The sequence below is a fragment of the Saccostrea echinata genome, unplaced genomic scaffold (genome assembly GCF_033153115.1).
Source record: "Saccostrea echinata isolate AGI-Se365-2 ecotype Australia unplaced genomic scaffold, CSIRO_AGI_Sech_v1 ptg000015l, whole genome shotgun sequence".
Taxonomy (NCBI): Eukaryota; Metazoa; Mollusca; class Bivalvia; order Ostreida; family Ostreidae; genus Saccostrea; species Saccostrea echinata.
In genome coordinates this window covers 7744242-7762314 of record NW_026889764.1, presented here as the reverse complement: position 1 = coordinate 7762314, position 18073 = coordinate 7744242, and the positions used below count along the sequence as shown (strand labels likewise).

Genomic DNA, 18073 nt, shown 5'->3' with positions numbered 1-18073 from the left:
TTTTATCTCAAGCTCACCGGGATTCATCGTGTCGACATAAGAATGACATTGTTAATGACAATACGTCGTCGATATATCTAAATGTCGAGTTGAAAGCCACAGTAAGTGTTTTCTATTCTCACGTAAAAGATTTTGAACAAATTCTGCTTCATATGAATACAAAAATAGGTCTGCTAATAACGGGGCGCAATTGGTACCCATGGAAATTCCAATAGATTGTTAGAAGACCTGGTCTCCAAAAACCACATAGATATTGTCAATCAGAAACTCGTGCATCTTTTTAATGTCAACTTCAGAGTACTTGTGTGTACAATCAGATTGTTTTTAACAAAGTAATTTTGCAAATGACCAATGACAAGGTAGGTAAATTTACGAATTCCATTTATTGAAAAAGCAGCTGTAAACGATGTCAGGAAGTCTGGACTTTAATTTATCGTGGGGAATAGTTGTATATAAAGTTGAAAAGTCGTAAGTTTTTATGTTGTTGATTTTGGTAAAATTTTGTGATTTCAAATGTTCCAAAAGTTCTTTGAATTTATCAATATCCACATCTGATTTACACAACTTCTCAAATATATTGTTGCAAAGTACTTTTGAAGTTTCTCCTTCACAACTGATAAAATCTTAGTGAGGAGTAAAGAAAGAGGCTCAGTAGAACATTTACTGGAACCCGCTATGTATCTTTGTAAAGATTATCATGAAGTTTCGGAATCCAATATAGATATGGTAATTCAAATTCATTTTGGTTGTTGGGTATATTAAAAATATTCAAAACTGACATATGATTTTGAAGAATTTCCTCCTTAGAAAGGGAGCTATGGGTATAAGTTGGATTACCACTTGTAGAATTAAATCCCAGTTCCTCTAAAATAGAATTTATATAATGAGCCTTATAAACAAAGACAATGCTGTTAATTGCTTTGTGAGCAAGGACCAGTACGTACTGATCGTGTAATCTATCTAATTCTTTTTTCACTTCTGAATTATTGAATCCAGAAGGATATATGGCTTTCATACTGTCCCTCAGTCGTTTAATGCGAGATTTTAACATATATCTGATACATTTAATCCGTTCTGACAAAGTGTCAAGGTCTTCTTTTCCATGTCTGACCCAACGTCTGGCGTAATTCTCTACAGAATCCATAATATGTATGAAATTAAGTCGCCAGTTAAAGGATCAGGGTTTTCTATATTTAGGACCTTTTAAAATTAGTGATCTAAGGTCTTCATTATAAACTATATTTACGTCACCTGTAATAACGTGTCCAGCAGGACTATAGTTATAGGGTGACGAAGAACATGAACTCGAAGGAGGATTATTTATCAGATATTTGATATCCAGATCCTGTGAAGTTTTCTTGTAATTAAAAAGTTTGGAACCAATAGTCGATGTATATTTGTAGGAAATATAAGGTGTAGTCTTCAACTTGAAATATGGTAGAATACAAGAATATTAAGAATAAGAATTAAGAATATTACTTATATTAACCGCGTCAATTTCTCTGTTGGCATATTGGAGTTTAAGGAAAAAACGGGTTGTTTTAGCTGCATTTTCTTCTGTAAAACATGGCGGTTTAAAAAGCCTATGATTTGCAATATCCATAATCTTAGATCCCAGCCTGTATTCTGAATTTGATGAATCAAAAAATGGACTTTCCTTGACCTTTTCGAGAAGACTATTCAAAAGTTTCATAGAAACAGAGTGAAGTTTGGTGCGAATGTGATGAAGACCTAACTGTTGATTTTACATAAGGTAGTAACGAATCAAAAAAAAAAAAAAAAAAAAAACATCGTGTATTAAAGTTTATTCTGTTTTATATCAACAATTGGTACTGATATTTTAATCTCTGTATATTACTTTAGGTTTATATATTTTACATTGACAGATATATTTATATATAAGCAAAAACAAGTAATGATAACGAACACATATGTGTACACACATTGCCTCTCTCTCTCTCTCTCTCTCCATTTCAACAAAAGTAAAATCGATATGATAGATCTTTATTTTTGTTCCGAATTAGAACAAAAAGTTAAAGTTTATACAGTATACTTTTTCGATATAATTTGTTTGTATTTAAACTTTCTTGTAATTGAGTTAATTTAAGGTAGTACGCGGGTTTGCTGACGTCACAATATGATTCGACCTAGAAAACCTACCGCGTTTACCGTATCAAACGACAAACAAGCAAGAAACATCTTTAGCAGCATACAGTATAATATGAAACATACAGTACAGCTTGTGTGGTCTGTAAATGAATATTTATCCATTTATAATTAAAAATAAAGGATAGATCGATAATTAAATTGAGAGTTTTCTTTATGTTGGAAATGCAAGGGCTAAAACTAATTCTGTTTATCCAGTTAAAACGCAATAATTCATCATTCTTTGTACATAATAATTGTCATTCAATTTATTTTGGCGGAATTTAAAATTACGTCATTTTTAAAAAGAAAATTGTGTCACAATCAACAAACCATCCAAAGCCTTCTCGCAATGAATATAAAGGAAAGTTTGTGTGACAGAAAAGACAGCGAACTTGAATAACTTGGTTTTTAAAACAAAAACACAACACAAAGAAAAGTCGGAAGATATACCTCCGCACTTGCAAAACACTGCAGGGTCGAAAATTCATGGGAGGCAGGGAGGCGAGTAGTTGAATTGTAATTGTTGCAGAGGGATTGAAAGAGTGTGTATTTTGCAATGAACCCTTACATCTCTATTCTTGCACTGGTGAAACAAATACGGATTGGCATCCATTCTCTATGCATGGCCGTAGGAACGGGGGGGGGAGGGGGGCACGGGGAGGGGCCGTGCCCCCCCAATAATTCTGCCGATATATATATATATATATAAATATATATAAATATATATATATATATATATATATATATATATATATATATATATATATATATATATATATATATATATATATATATATATATATATATATATATATATATATATTACTATAGTAAACATAGATACTATATGCTTGTGCCCCCTCAATAAAAACGTCTGATGACCTTTTTTTTTGCTTGTCAGGAAATATTTGGTAGTGCCCCCTCAACTGTCAACTGAAAATGTATGGCTGTGCTCCAAACTGTATTTGCTTCCTATATAGAATGTTAGAAGCCTGCTATATAGAATGTCATACGAAAATAATGAGGTGGCACTAACATAATATAACGCCATGATGAAAATATAATGCGTTTGATGGAAAATTGTAAAACTTCAAAGTTTTTTTTTGCGAGAAATTGAGCTAGAATACATATTATTTTTTTTAATAGATCGATTCTAAATTTACTTCACATTCATTGTGTTGAGTAATATAAAATTCGTCTGCTTCATTTTAATATTATGAGCATGTTTTTGAAATGCATTTAACGGCGTGAAAGGCGCATTTTACTATACATTTCATTGAATAGCGTCACCTGTTCTCATCAACATTAGTGCATTTGAAATACAATTACAACATAACCACGCAGACAAATCTCAAAAAAGTTTCAGAAAGAAAAATTTGAAACGAAAGGATTTAGCTGACAAATTTTCAGCGAATGTTCTCAGACAGACAGTGAACCCGCGATCTAGCTTAATTTTATATATCCACGTTTTTAATTAATGGCGTTACAGTTTTTTTTTCCTTAAAAATTATCTTTTTCTTTTTCTTGGTACAATTGAATACAAAATCGTTAATGGCGTCACAAGCAACATGGATTGTTCTAGGTTTGTGAGGAAAATGAGAACTGTAGATTCATTTCTGAACACCCTACCCCCCCCCCCCCCAAAAAAAAAAATACACATTCCCTGCTTTAAAAAATAATGCGTTACACGATTAAAGTATATTTAATTTGCGCTGTAATATTCTATATTTTTACATAAAATCTATTTAAATGTGATTTTTGTCTGGTATCGGGTAGTTCTATTCAAAACCTATTGATTCATACCAAAATCATCCATATTACGAGTTGTTTTTTAATCATTGATGGGTTTTAAAAGTCTGTACTAAAATTGTAAAATGGCACCAACATCGCGAGTAACGTCTAAACGTTTTTAAAATTCATCAGTACAAGGGTTGTGCGAAAAGTTCGCGGACTTGTGTCTTGTCTTTTTTAGTTAACGTCATATTATATTCAAATTTGGTAGATAAATTCATTAATTAATATTAGTTGATTAATATTCAAAAATTCCAAATGAATTTGTAATGATATATTTCAAATTTTCTTTAATTTTAAGGTAGATTCATATTCTGAAAGAGAAGAGATAAAGAGATACATGTCCTAAAAACATATTATTTATTTGTGCCAAAGAATTTCCACTATGGACTCAGTATATGGACCCTTGAACATGAAGAATCAAAACTTCAAAGAGATGGAGCAATATCTGTGCAGCATTATCGTATAAGTCAAGTAAATAAGTCAAGAGATCTAATAAGAGAACTGCTTTAAGATTGATTGTATGTTGTTTACGTCCCATTAAACAAATGGGACAATTTTTCATTAAATATAGAGACCTCACCGTATGCCGATGAAGGGCTCCAAATTTAGACCTGTACTCGGCAATCATGGCCATTTAACAGTAAGGGTTCTTTATAATGCTAACACTTACTGCTTTTAAGGTATCATCCGAAATATCAGAGACTTTTACTTTCAATGCAGGGTGCTTGGCGAAGGAACGACCACTAACTATATGTTAACGTCGTATCAGTACTTAAAGATTTTAAGGACATATCTTCACACAACTGTTTCATATTTGGATGTTGTACTAGAAAAAGGATGGCAAACTAACAACTATACTTTATGATAAACGTGATGGCTACAACTTTTCTATTGTCAACTTCTCTTATTAATGTAGCAACATACCAATATCACCTGCATATGGGGTCTATGTTTCTAAGTTAATTAGATACGCAATAGCTTAATTCTTCATTTATTTCCATTTTTATCTGAGAATCAGCTCATTTTGACCCTTTTGTTTTTGTTATTACATGATATAAATAGTGTTCAATGTTTTATGTAAAAAAAAAATGGATAGAAATTTAATATGATTATATATTAGTTTTACACACAAGAATCATCGAGATCGGCATCCCAGAGTGTCGTATGTTCGGTTGGTCTTTCACTTATGATTCCACAGTTGTAAGTAAGAAAGTGTTCATAATAGAAAAATAATAAGAAATTACTGTTTTATCGGTGATAAGTAGAGTTGGGCATAAATAAATATAAATAATGATCTTTCTGTACCAGTCAAAGACTAATTCGACGAAGTTGTGACTCGAATTTCCTCTATCGTGTTTCTAATCTTATCTCGATGCATTTTCATGTAAGCTAGGACCGTGAATGATTTTTCATATTGATGAAGAAATGGTGAAGAAATGTTGTTTTAATTTTCTTTACATTTGGTTTTGAAATTCTATATAGTTCCCTATCCCGTTCTGGGAAAGACGAAGATTTATTTGTATTCTTAAATGAGGCCTGTACAGGTGAGCCGAGTACGGGTCTGGTATAATCACTAGATTTAGCTAGATAGCCAAAATTACCTACATAGCTTTATTTACCTACCTGAAGTAGCTTTATTCAGCTATAAAATCAGACTTGCTTTTCAAATTAGCATTTTTCTCAGGCTGTGCAGAAAATCACACTTTGAACAGTTACTAAACAATGGAAATACATCTTTTGCTTAAACGCGATAAAAGTGTTTAAACACAGCAATGTTTAAACAATCTCTGCTTTGGATTGCTTTTTAAATATCCTCTATATAGTATAAATATTAGTCGACCTGTTCTTGTGATTATTTATCTAATTTAGATAAAAAGCAAAGTTATGAAAAGTTGTAGTGAAATAGCTGAATAAAGCTACCTGAAGTAGCCTAAATAAAGCTACGGTAGCTAAATCTAGCTACTTAGCTAAATGCACTGATTGTTCTGGACCTGCTATACTGTGTATACAACTTAATATCCAACTAAGAGGTCAATTGTGTTTTACGACGAAAGCAAATTTATACATCAAGGTAGTTTTAATATCTATAGATATCGATCTGGTTATGTTAGCCTAAGAGATATTTGGTATACTTAAATAAGTCATGTCTGTGGATACAACAAATTATGGACATTATTAGAGTGGAGATGGGGAGTGTGAAGTTTATGAAAGTCATTTAGGTAATATAAAACTTTTAGCTTATAAAACTTTATAATGCGTAATTAGGTGGATCTCCAGGTTAAACCCGATGCTATGCATGTCTTCGTAGTGCATGTAATTGAGTGCTAGGCAAGATTCAATGAAAAATAATAGAATTGATAAATGTATGATATCCATTTGCCTCTGTTTTGCATTTAAAACAACTTAAGTATACAAATACTTATGTAAGGATATAAATGACATCTTAATCTTTCATTTTTTTTAATTTTTTTTTTTCGGAGATGAATTTTATTTGAAATAAATTCATTTAAAAATTTCACCTTATTCTCTTTCATCCGATGATGTGTTTCTTGCTTAGATAGATAATAAAGCCTATTGTTAGAAATGCTAATACCTTTGCTCGCGCACTAGCTTGATATAATACACTGTCTATTATATTTACAGAACTTGATATAAGGATACCAACAGTCTCGTTTGAAGACATCATTTCAGAATGATATATACCTTGTCAGCAGATGTAACCTATCATTAAGTCAAATGCTGATTGAAATTTTTCCTACTAATTGTTAGAACATTATTTACACACTGAATTGTCTACGGATTTTTCCGGGTTTTTTTCCGATCATGACAATGAGCACAAGGCGGATGTAACCGGTAAGCAGGGGATGCTCATTCCTCCATGACACCTGATCCCACCTCTGTTTTCAGAGGTCCGTGTTTCCTCTGCTAACAATTTGTATTTTTGTAATTGGACTTTGAGCATGATTACTGTTCGTTATTTTCACATTTGATATATACAAAATAAAAAGTATACAAAATATGGAGAAAAAGCTATTGACAAAATTTTTTCAGCTAAAAGTCCTGCTCTCCCTTAATATTTTATTAAAATTGTATTTGAACATCCAGTAAAACGTTTTTACGGTTATTGCTTGGATTCCGACATAAACAAAACAAGTAAGAAATGTTAGATTTATGTAAAGGAAAAATATAATTATTATAATTATAATTAAAACAAAACCTCCTCTTTCCCCATAGGGCATCTAAACGAATGCACAGTAAATATGTATCTCGACTGACATTTTCAAAGCTTTAACGTATGCTTTGTTTATTGATAGTTTTGGTTTTTAAGAATAAATTTGTCTGTTGATGATTTCTTGATAACATTAGTAATTCTCGTATGAAATATGAAGATAACGAACAGTGATCAATCTCAAAAGTCCACTGAAACAATACAAATGCAGAGCAAACAAGAACCTCTAAAAAACTCCAGAGGTGGGATCAGGTGTCATGGAGGAATGAGCATCCCCTGCTTACCGGTTACATCCGCCTTGTGCTCATTGTCATGATCGGAAAAAAACCCGGAAAAATCCGTAGACAATTCAGTGTGTAAATAATGTTCTAACAATTAGTAGGAAAAATTTCAATCAGCATTTGACTTAATGATAGGTTACATCTGCTGACAAGGTATATATCATTCTGAAATGATGTCTTCAAACGAGACTGTTGGTATCCTTATATCAAGTTCTGTAAATATAATAGACAGTGTATTATATCAAGCTAGTGCGCGAGCAAAGGTATTAGCATTTCTAACAATAAGCTTTATCATCTATCTAAGCAAGAAACACATCAATGGATGAAAGAGAATAAGGTGAAATTTTTAAATGAATTTATCTCAAATAAAATTCATCTCCGAAAAAAAAAAACAATATTTAAAAAAGAATGAAAGATTAAGATGTCATTTATATCCTTACATACGTATTTCGATATCATGGTATACATTATTAAGGTTTGAGTTCAATAGAATTAATTTTACACCCCTTATGAATGGGTCTTGTATTTAAAAGAATTCATTAATAAACACTGAGATTATTAGAGTTATTAATAGTGTTATCAAATCAAATTTTAGTAACCGGTTACTCGCTTATTTTTCCGATCAAGTAACCGGTAACTCGAATGATTTTTCATGAGATCCCTTATACATCCTTTATATACCAGTATTTTTAAAACACAAATGTTTATCTTTTTAATCTTGACTATCACAGGTTAAATAGGGTAATTACAACCAAGTCTTCAGAATTTGAATACCCTCACCACACAACAACGAAAACCATGATAATTACTAAATAAGATAAGCTGTGAAAACTAATCAAAGCTAAGCGATCCCATTTGTGAAAGCTTAGATCAGATCTAACGGTTTATAAGGGTAAATAAATTTGGGAACGTGTTTGAATACATTTATAAACATTTTCAATTATTTATTTTGTAAAATGTATATACATGTATATCCGATTAACAGAGTAGCAAATTTACTTACTAACCGATACTCGCATCGTTTAAATATTAATGGGTTATCCAGATACTCAAAGACAACACAATTTTTTTTAATCAATTACGAATGAAACATTCTTTGCATTAAAACATATTATAGCAAATATAATTAATGAGTGTATAAAATGTAGACGGAATTAGCGTTCTTAGTTCTTTGATACTAATAAGACTTTCGAAATTGATGCAGGTTTGAAGTTTTGTCATCTGTCCACAGTATTTTCAATGTTAAAGATGCAATTTGACTACAGTTTATTTTAAATATTTTTAGTTATATCAAAATGTCTATGACTAATCAATTTATTTTTAGAAAACTTATGCAGAAAACCAGGTATCTATGCATCCCAAAGCTCAGACAGAGAATATCTTCCCGCAGCAAAAGCTGTTGACGGTTCTTACAGTCAGGAATATAAAAACTGTTCACATACTGCGCCAGGAAAAGAAAAAGCTTGGTTTCAGGTGGATTTAGGGAAGTCATACAGACTGAATTCCGTGAGAATATTTTACAGGAACGGTAAGTACAAAGTCCATTATTTACGTCGATAAATAAATTAAAACCTATTTGCAAATGTATGAAATTACATGTACCATTGAAACCCATCTGAGATGAAACTGTATATATGAATAAGTTCATTTCCTTTGATAATTCCAGGTTTGTTATAACGCGAAAGGTAATAAAAATGCAAAATGTAATAAAGCGGGATTATTGCAATTTACTTTATTACATTTCGCATCAAGTTCAACGCAAAATATGATAACGGAAAATGTAATAACACGATTTTTGGATTATTACATTTTGCCTTGTTATATTTTGCGTTGAGCTTGAGCAAAATGAAACAACGTAAAATGTAATAATACACTTTTTGGTAAGCCAGGTTAAGAATAATTTTGAACTGAGTAGGAAAAAATAAACATATGCTAATTCTTACATTAGATCCTATTACATCATATATTGATTTCATTGGCCATTTAAAATCAGCTGATATCCAAATCATAGTGTTGAAAATTAGAAATGTGCATGCGCATATGCGTGTGTGTGTGTGGGGGGGGGGGGGGTCGGCGGGGATATCGGTGATCTGTGTATCAGTTTTCTTCTTTTTGACAGGCACATGCATGAAATTTAGGAAAGAAATTTATTTAATTTTACTGGCAGGTGTAAATAAAGCGGGAAGGGGATTTCTTGACAATTAAGATTTCATACTGTTTTTCAAATCATGTGCATTGCAGACCAGCAAAAATAAAATTCTCTCTCTCCAATAATAAAATGGATTTCTTAGAAACTAACTGGAGACCTTACCGGTTTCGTCAGTTCTACTTGGATGTATCAAACACATCTGCAGCTCTCTCTGCTACATTAACACCACAGAGCTCGAGGGTGCGATGTTACAAGGACAACACTACGTACCCAGCCACGCCCCCTTCTGTGATTGACATTCCGTGTAGACAAACAGCACAATACGTCATCATAGAAACCACATATAATGCTTCTGAAAATACAGAAGAGACTGGACCTATGCTAGAAATCTGTGAAATAGATATTTATGGTAACAGTATCCATAAAATATTACAAAGAAATAGTAACTTATATGAGATATAAAGAGTTCTATAATTTTCAAGTCAAATGATAATGTGAACAACATCGCTATTTAGCTTTACAAACAATATAAAAAGTTAACTTAAAAATATATATTGCTGACAAACCTTATCAGCATGATCAGTTTAAACCTGAAATTGTTCATTCCAGTATAAGAATTATAAGAATTAGTAAGTTCACGTAGAGAAGTGTTTGCAAAAGTTGTATGAGGTGTGCAAAGATTGAATATAAACTCGAATTATATAATAAATTTTACGTTATATATTAGTTGTGTTGGGATATATATACTTCTTATACACTTTAGAAGTCTTTCAGGATGTCACACTAGATGTTTCGGGGATACATGCTACTCGAATGGTGAATGCGACACATGTGGAGGAGGACACTGGGGACAAAGGTGTCAATATAGCTGCTCCTCACGATGTTATATCGGGTCTTGTGACAAACATAACGGAACTTGTAATCGTGGATGTCAACGTGGATTTTGGGGAAATAACTGTACCAAAAACTGTAGTGGACATTGTCTGAATGATATTTGTGATTATGACAATGGAACCTGTATTGGTGGGTGCAAAACCTACTTTACAGGAACTATGTGCCAAAGTAAGTATGATCAAAATAAACATCATACATTTATTGACCTGGTTCGAGGGTAACATGCGTTTTGTCAGACCCAAGAACCAAACTATTTGCCTGAGGCCGTTAGGCTGAAGGCAAAAAGTTTGGTTCGAGGGGTGACAAAACGCGTTTTTCAGGAGAACAAAATCAATAAATGTTATTTTTTTTGACATACATGTGTCATGTGCAAGGATTCCATGCTGTGAATTTTCTTTACCTGAACTAAATCTCGGTCAATTCTGTCATTGTCGAACACAAATGAATGCAAACAGGATTTAACTGAGCCCACAGTGTGACGGAAGCGATCTAATGTCTCATCGATAGGTGAAACATAGACTTTTCATGTCCGCTCAGTAAAACTTTGGAAATGTTACACGTTTTTTAGTATGGATTTATATAAAAAGTAATTTTTAAAGGTATAACAATAACAACTTTAAAGGTGTCAGAAACCGATTTTGTTTCATTTGATTGTTTAGATGAATAATGAAGAGCTCACACTAATTACGGACATGCATTTGGTAAATGAAAAACTGTTTTTTAGCGTAATTTTTTTCACGAATATGAAAGCTGAATTTTTTAAGAAGTCTAGAAAAAACAGAGTTAGACACAGCTGAGTTTTGAAATGTAAACATAAACAACAATATTTCTTTTATACATTTTTATAAATTTTCTTCACAGTTTACTAGTATTCAGCATTTGCAATTAAATCCAACAATTCATCTCATTTTTGTCAACAAACTGAATAAATAATTGCTTAATTGTATGAAATAAACTTTAGGAGATTAATACGTATGAGGAGTATTGTTATAATGATTTTATTTTGACAGATTGCCTACCAACCCGTTATGGAGGGGATTGTGAGATGTCCTGTAGCACTAATTGTCTTAATGAAACCTGTCATGCAGACAATGGAACGTGTACCTTTGGTTGTGATGGAAATCAAGTTGATGCCAAATGTCTTCAATGTAACGACAATTAATTCTTTACATATAATTCTCTTTTTCTTCTCATAACCTCCGACAATGAAGTTTGTAGGGAGTAATAATTAAACCGGTGCTATTGAATCCGTGTGTGTGTGTGTGTGTGTGTGTGTGTGCTCGCGCGCGCAAAGAAGACAGTATATAAAATTAAATATGGGTAAAAAATAAAAGCAATTGTTCAATAAAGAATGGACTTTAAAGTGGATTAGTATAATAAAAGAGAAATATGTTACCTTTTGAAATACAAAGTATGTTCAATGACATCATTATATATACAATTCAATATAATTATCTAATCTTAGTTTTGACTCGTTCGTATGAAGATAATTGGATTTTCAATTCCAAGCATATCATGTACATTGGTTCTGCTGGTGGTGGTGCTGTTGTGCTGCTTTTAGTTGTAATTGTAGTCGTCATTTACTTCAGGTAATCATTTTTATGCCCCCGGATCGAAAGATCCCGGGGGTATATTGTTTTTGTCCTGTCTGTCTGTTTATCTGTTTGTCTGTTTGTCTGTCTGTCTGTTGTCAACTTTAATCTTGCCCATAACTTTTGATTGGTTGGAGCTATGACTTTCATATTTCACAGGTGTATTCCTTTTGACAAGTCCTTTCTTTGGGTACCATCATATTTGACCTTTTTACCTTGACCTTGGAGTTTGACCCACTTTTGCAAAATTTTACGAGACTTTAACCTTGGCCATAACTTCTGAACAGTTGGTGCTTGGGGTTTCAAACTTCACATGTGTATTCTTTGTGACAAGGCCTTCCTTTGGATACCAACAACTTTGACCTTTTGACCTTAGAGTTTGACCTACTTTTGAAAAACCTTAACCTTGGTCATAACTTTTGAACAGTTGGTGCTTGGAGTTTCAAACTTCACATGTGTATTCCTTGTGACAAGACCTTCCTCTGGATATCAACCACTTTGACCTTTTGACCTTGACCTAGGAGTTTGACCTAATTTTGAAAAACTTTAACCTTGGCCATAACGTTTGAATGGTTAACGCTAGGGCTTTCATACTTCACATATGTAATCCTTGTGACATCACCTTTCTTTGGATACCAACCACTTTGACCCTTTGACCTTGACATAGGAGTTTGACCTACTTTTGAAAAACTTTAACCTTGGCCATAACTTTTGAATGGTTGGTGCTAGGGCTGAAAGCTCAAGTGAGCTTTTCTGATCACCCATTGTCCGTCGTCCGTCCGTCTGTCCGTCTGTCTGTCTGTCCGTCCGTCCGTCTGTAAACTTTTCACATTTTCAACTTCTTCTCAAGAACCACAGGGCCAATTTTAACCAAACTTTGTACAAAGTATCCTTGGGTGAAGGGGAGTTTAAATTGTTAAAATAAAGGGCCAAGTCCCCTTACAAGGGGAGATAATCAAGAAAAGACAAAAATAGGGTGGGGTCATTAAAAAATCTTCTTCTCAAGAACCACTGGGCCAAAAAAGCTGAAACTTGTGTGGAAACATCCTGGGATAGTGTAGATTCTAAATTATTATGACCCCCGAGGGTAGGGCGGGGCCACAATAGGGAATCCAAATTTTACATTGAAATATATAGAAAAAATCTTTAAAAATCTTCTCAAGAACCACTGGGCCAGAAAAACTGAAACTTATGTGGAAACATCCTGGGGTAGTTAAGATTCTAAATTGTTAAAATCATGACCCCCGAGGGTAGGGCGGGGACACAATAGGGAATCCGAATTTTACATTGAAATATATAAGAAAAATCTTTAAAAATCTTCTTCTCAAGAACCACTGAGCCAGAAAAGCTGAAACTTATGTGGAAGCATCCTGGGGTAGTGTAGATTCTAAATTGTTAAAATCATGACCCCCGGGGGTAGGGCGGGGCCACAATATGGAATCCAAGTTTTACATTGAAATATATAGGAAAATTTTTTAAAAATCTTCTTCTCAAGAACCACTGGACCAGAAAAGCTGAAACTTATATGGAAACATCAGGGGGTAGTGCAGATTCTAAATTGTTAAAATCATGACCCCCGGGGTAGGGCGGGGCCACAATAGGGAATCCAAGTTTTACATTATAATATATAAGAAAAATCTTTGAAAATCTTCTTCTCAAGAACCACTGGACCAGAAAAGCTGAAACTTATGTGGAAACATCCTTGGGTAGTGTAGTTTCTAAATTCATCAAATCATGACCCCCGGTGGTAGGGCGGGGCCACAATAGGGAATCCATTCAAATATATAGGAAAAATCTTTAAAAATCTTCTTCTCAAGAACCACTAGACTAGAAAAGCTGAAACTTATGTGGAAGCATCCAGGGGTAGTGTAGATTCTAAATTGTTCAAATCATGACCCCGGGGGGTAGGGCGGGGCCACAATAGGTATTACAATCGAGGAAATCTGGTAAAGAACAGCATGGCCAAAGTTACTCAGGTTAGCGATGTGGCCCATGGGCCTCTTGTTTATCTTTTGGCCTGGATTTTGACTTGCATTTGAGAAACTTTAACCTTCGCCATAAGCTGCCATACGACCTTCCTTTGGATACCAACAACTTTGACCTTGACCTTAATGTTTTACTAACTTTTAAAAAAACTTTAACCTTCGCCATAACTTTTGAACAGTTGCTGCTAGGGCTTTCAAATTTAACATTTTTTATCTTTTGGCCTGGATTTTGACTTGCATTTGAGAAACTTTAACCTTCGCCATAAGCTGCCATACGGGGGCATCAGTGTTTCACAAACACGTCTTGTTTTTTTTTATTATTTTCTTACATATACTAGACAAAACTGCTGACGCACCATCACAATCAAAATGTCAATATATACCTTTCCAAAACTTGTATATGCTGTAGTTGATGTATAAATGTGTTACTATAGTTAGAAGTGATTTATTGAAATGCCCAAAATGATACGTGAATTCAATGTTTACTGAAGTGTAACCATTTTCTAGAAATTCCTGAAAGTTGTGATAGCACTTTTTGGAGGAATAATTTCTATTTTCTTCTTTCTGTTTGTGTTCTTTATGTCTGCATTCATAAAAAAAAGTCAGCAAAAACCTGACGGGGCGATTGACCATAGAAGAGCGTGGTAGGGCAGTCAGTATGGTGGCTGCACGGTTTCCTACTGAAAGATTTGTAAAATAAAAAAGTAAAACAGTTTTATTGTCATCTCCCTCGAATGTAAAATTGTTTTCTGTAAGTGACCAAGGCATTCAATAGACAACACACAACTCTGCAAATGTGTGCTAAGTTCGGTGGACCTGGTACGGATGCCAAAGCACTGGACGACTAGTAAGCGATATGATAAACATACTGCTCTACATTGTTTCAGAATAATGGACACCGCCGCTGTTGCAACCTTACTGTAGCAACTCGGTAACAACCATCTTATCATGACACAAACGGTGCTGAGTCAGCTTCGAGAAATTAGTTTGCGGACAAGAAGACCATTTGAGCGTCTTCTTTTGACTCCAGGGCATCCGCAAATACGGCTGTATTCTGCAATATAGCATGTTAATTTTACTTGTGCCGATTAGACAAATATTCTATATAGATGAAAATAGTGAGTGGTGTGTTAGGATTTTTGTCTAGTGTATATTAAACGTGATTTTTTTTTTCTGCATTGCAATATTGATAGATTTCTAAATTCTTTCTGCTTCGGGTTTCAATAAGGATTATAATTTATTTTTCTGTTACACTAAAGTACTTAAGTTGTAAGAGACTCTTCATTCCTGAATACATTTCATTTCAAATTTTTTATCTATCTGCTCCTAATTAAACGTTATGTTGACAGAGCAAGAAGAAAGAAGTACCCTTATTCAACGTCTAGTGTTGTCTTTAAAAGAAATAATTACGGTACACTATGGATTTTGTAGAAATTTTACACAGTTGCTAAATTGTACCGATTTATTTGTAAGTTTTAGACTGCTAGTTTACCTCTTTTATTATGCCTCTACTGATTTTTTCCCTATATAACATTAAATCGTTAGATGTGGCTAATTCCCTAGAAATCGTTATGAGTGGACTAATCCCTGCTTCGAAAGCTACTAGTAATTCCCCGTTATCCATAATCCTCTAGATTTTACTTTTACATTGGTATGAGACATGTGAGCGGACTAATCCCTCAGTATGCTAATCCCTGCTTTGAAATCACGCTATATCTGAATCCTATAAATGTTACGTTTGTATCGGTATAATAAAACAGTTAAAAGTATATCATTGCGGGAGTTCGCAAGATTCCAGTTTCCCTCGACCAGGACTATTTCCTTCGGCTTCGCCTTGGAAAATAGTCCTGGTCTTGGGGGAACTGGAATCTAACTAACTCCCTCAATGATATACTTTAACTGTATACTAATCAACATATGTTAGTCATCCTTGTGAGTGTTGTGTAACGTTTGCCATGCAAATGTTAAACTTTTCGATTTTTTTACTTCTCTGGAATAATATCAATTGGATCAGTTTCATCCATCCAGCCCGATCACAAAACATTTTTTGTAAAGAGGATTCAAGTTTGTTCAGTGAAAGAGACACATTGTTTCAAGGAGAGAAAACTGAGAAATAGAGTAAGCTCGATTAATTTTTTTAAAAAAACAACTTCGGTAGAATAGATAAAACGCTTTTTCAATAAGTATAGATTGTTTGTTGTTTGGGGGACAGAGTTTTGCATGGGATATCAAGAAAAATCTCTTTTAAAAAATATTTTTTTTTCATATATGGTCATTATTATTCATATTGATAAGCAAACATCCTCTAGTAATTCAAGTTTGTTTAAGCAAGTGCAGAATATGACTACCGTAGAAAGGTTTACAAGGGAATTTATAGGAAAAATTGTTTAAACTCTTGTCAAGAACAGTAGGTCTACATATCAATATGTAAGCATTTAAATATAAGGCAATTCTTATTTTTTCTTGTGTAGCTAATTATGAATTAATTTTTTTGGTATTTGTATGAAATTTGATATTTTTTTAGTAGCAGGGTCACACAAAATTACTTTGGTCGAGACAATGACCTTTTCATAAAATATAATCTATCATTAAGTCGAATGCTGACTGACGTTTTCATATTAATTGTTAGGCCATTATTTACACACTGAATTTTCTACAGTTTTTCCCGTTTACCCGATCATGACAAGGAGCACACGGCTAGTGTGACCGGTCGACAGGGGATGCTCACTCTTCCATGACACCTGATCTCACCTCTGATGCATTTAGAGGTCCGTGTTTGCTTTGCTCCCGATTTGTATTGATTTAATGGACTTTTGAGCTTGATTACTGTTCGTTACCTCCATATTTTATTTGATCAACTCCCCAAGCTACAGTGTATGTTGATACTTTTTTTAAATCACGGACTCTCGTGTTAGGGAGAGGCTAAAATTTTTAAGTTTTACTTAAAGCATGCATAACTTTTTTTTAATCATTATTCCTCTTCATCAGAACAGCAAAGCCATATAAGTCATATTGATATTCAGCATCCCCGTTTCGTTAATTCGGGAATCCATTTACAATGAAGCAACAATATGGCAACAAAATTTTTCATTGGAATTTGAAGAGGCAAATCTTACCCAAATCTTCCAAAAAAAAAAAAAAAGCAGGTCCAAGGTGATTCAGATGAGAGTTGTGGCCCACGGGCCTTTGGTTTGGTATCAATTTATCGCATTAATCAAAATTATAATGCATTTAAGCTAGAGTGACACAACTGCCCCCCCCCCCCCGGCTTAAAAGAAAGTTATATGTGAAAGTCCAAGAATTTGAAAACAAGAGGCCCATAGGTTACATCGCTCACCAGAGTTACTATGGCCCTGCTGTTCTTCATCACCAGAATTTTTCTTCTTCATATATTCCTATGTAAAACTTTCATCACATATTGTTGCCCCACCCTACCCCAGGGGTCATGAATTCAACAAATTTGAATCTACACTACGTGAAGTTGCTGCCATATCAGTATGAAATACTTTGATTTGAACAAAATATGTATAACTTTAATTATGGCTTTGCTGTTCTTCAGTTGAAGATTTTTAAAAAAAAAATCCTGTATGTTCCTATGTAAAACTTTGATTGCCCGCTGTGTCCCACTCTTCCCCCGGGAGTCATGATTTTAAGAGACTTGAATCTACACTACCTGAGGATGCTTTCATATAAATATGACTAATTATGGCTTTGCTGTTTTTGAGAAAAGATATTTAAAGATTTTTCATATATATCCTTTGTAAAACTTAAAACTTAAACATATTGTGGCCCCATCCTAGATCCAGGGGGGGGGGGGTCATGATCTGAAAAAAAGACCTGAATCTACACTACGTAAAAAAGCTTTCGCACGCATAAGTTTCATATTTTCTGGTCCATTGGTTCTTGAAAAGAAGATTTTAAAAAGATTCAATTAAATGTTCACTAATACTCAGTCATCTCACCTTGAAAGAGAAATGACCCTTTATTTGATCAAACTTGAA

The 18073-nt window shown here is 33.6% G+C and overlaps 1 protein-coding gene across 1 annotated transcript in view; it reads left to right on the top strand.

The window, feature by feature from the left end:
• LOC133188056 (neurogenic locus Notch protein-like) overlaps positions 1–11657 on the top strand; it is a 38983-nt gene extending 27326 nt beyond the window's left edge. Inside the window, exons 4-6 of the mRNA XM_061323444.1 lie at positions 9744–10010; positions 10376–10663; positions 11506–11657. Of these exons, the coding sequence (XP_061179428.1) occupies positions 9744–10010; positions 10376–10663; positions 11506–11657 (707 nt within the window). The remainder of the gene's footprint in view (positions 1–9743; positions 10011–10375; positions 10664–11505) is intronic.
• The last annotated feature ends 6416 nt before the right edge of the window (positions 11658–18073 follow it).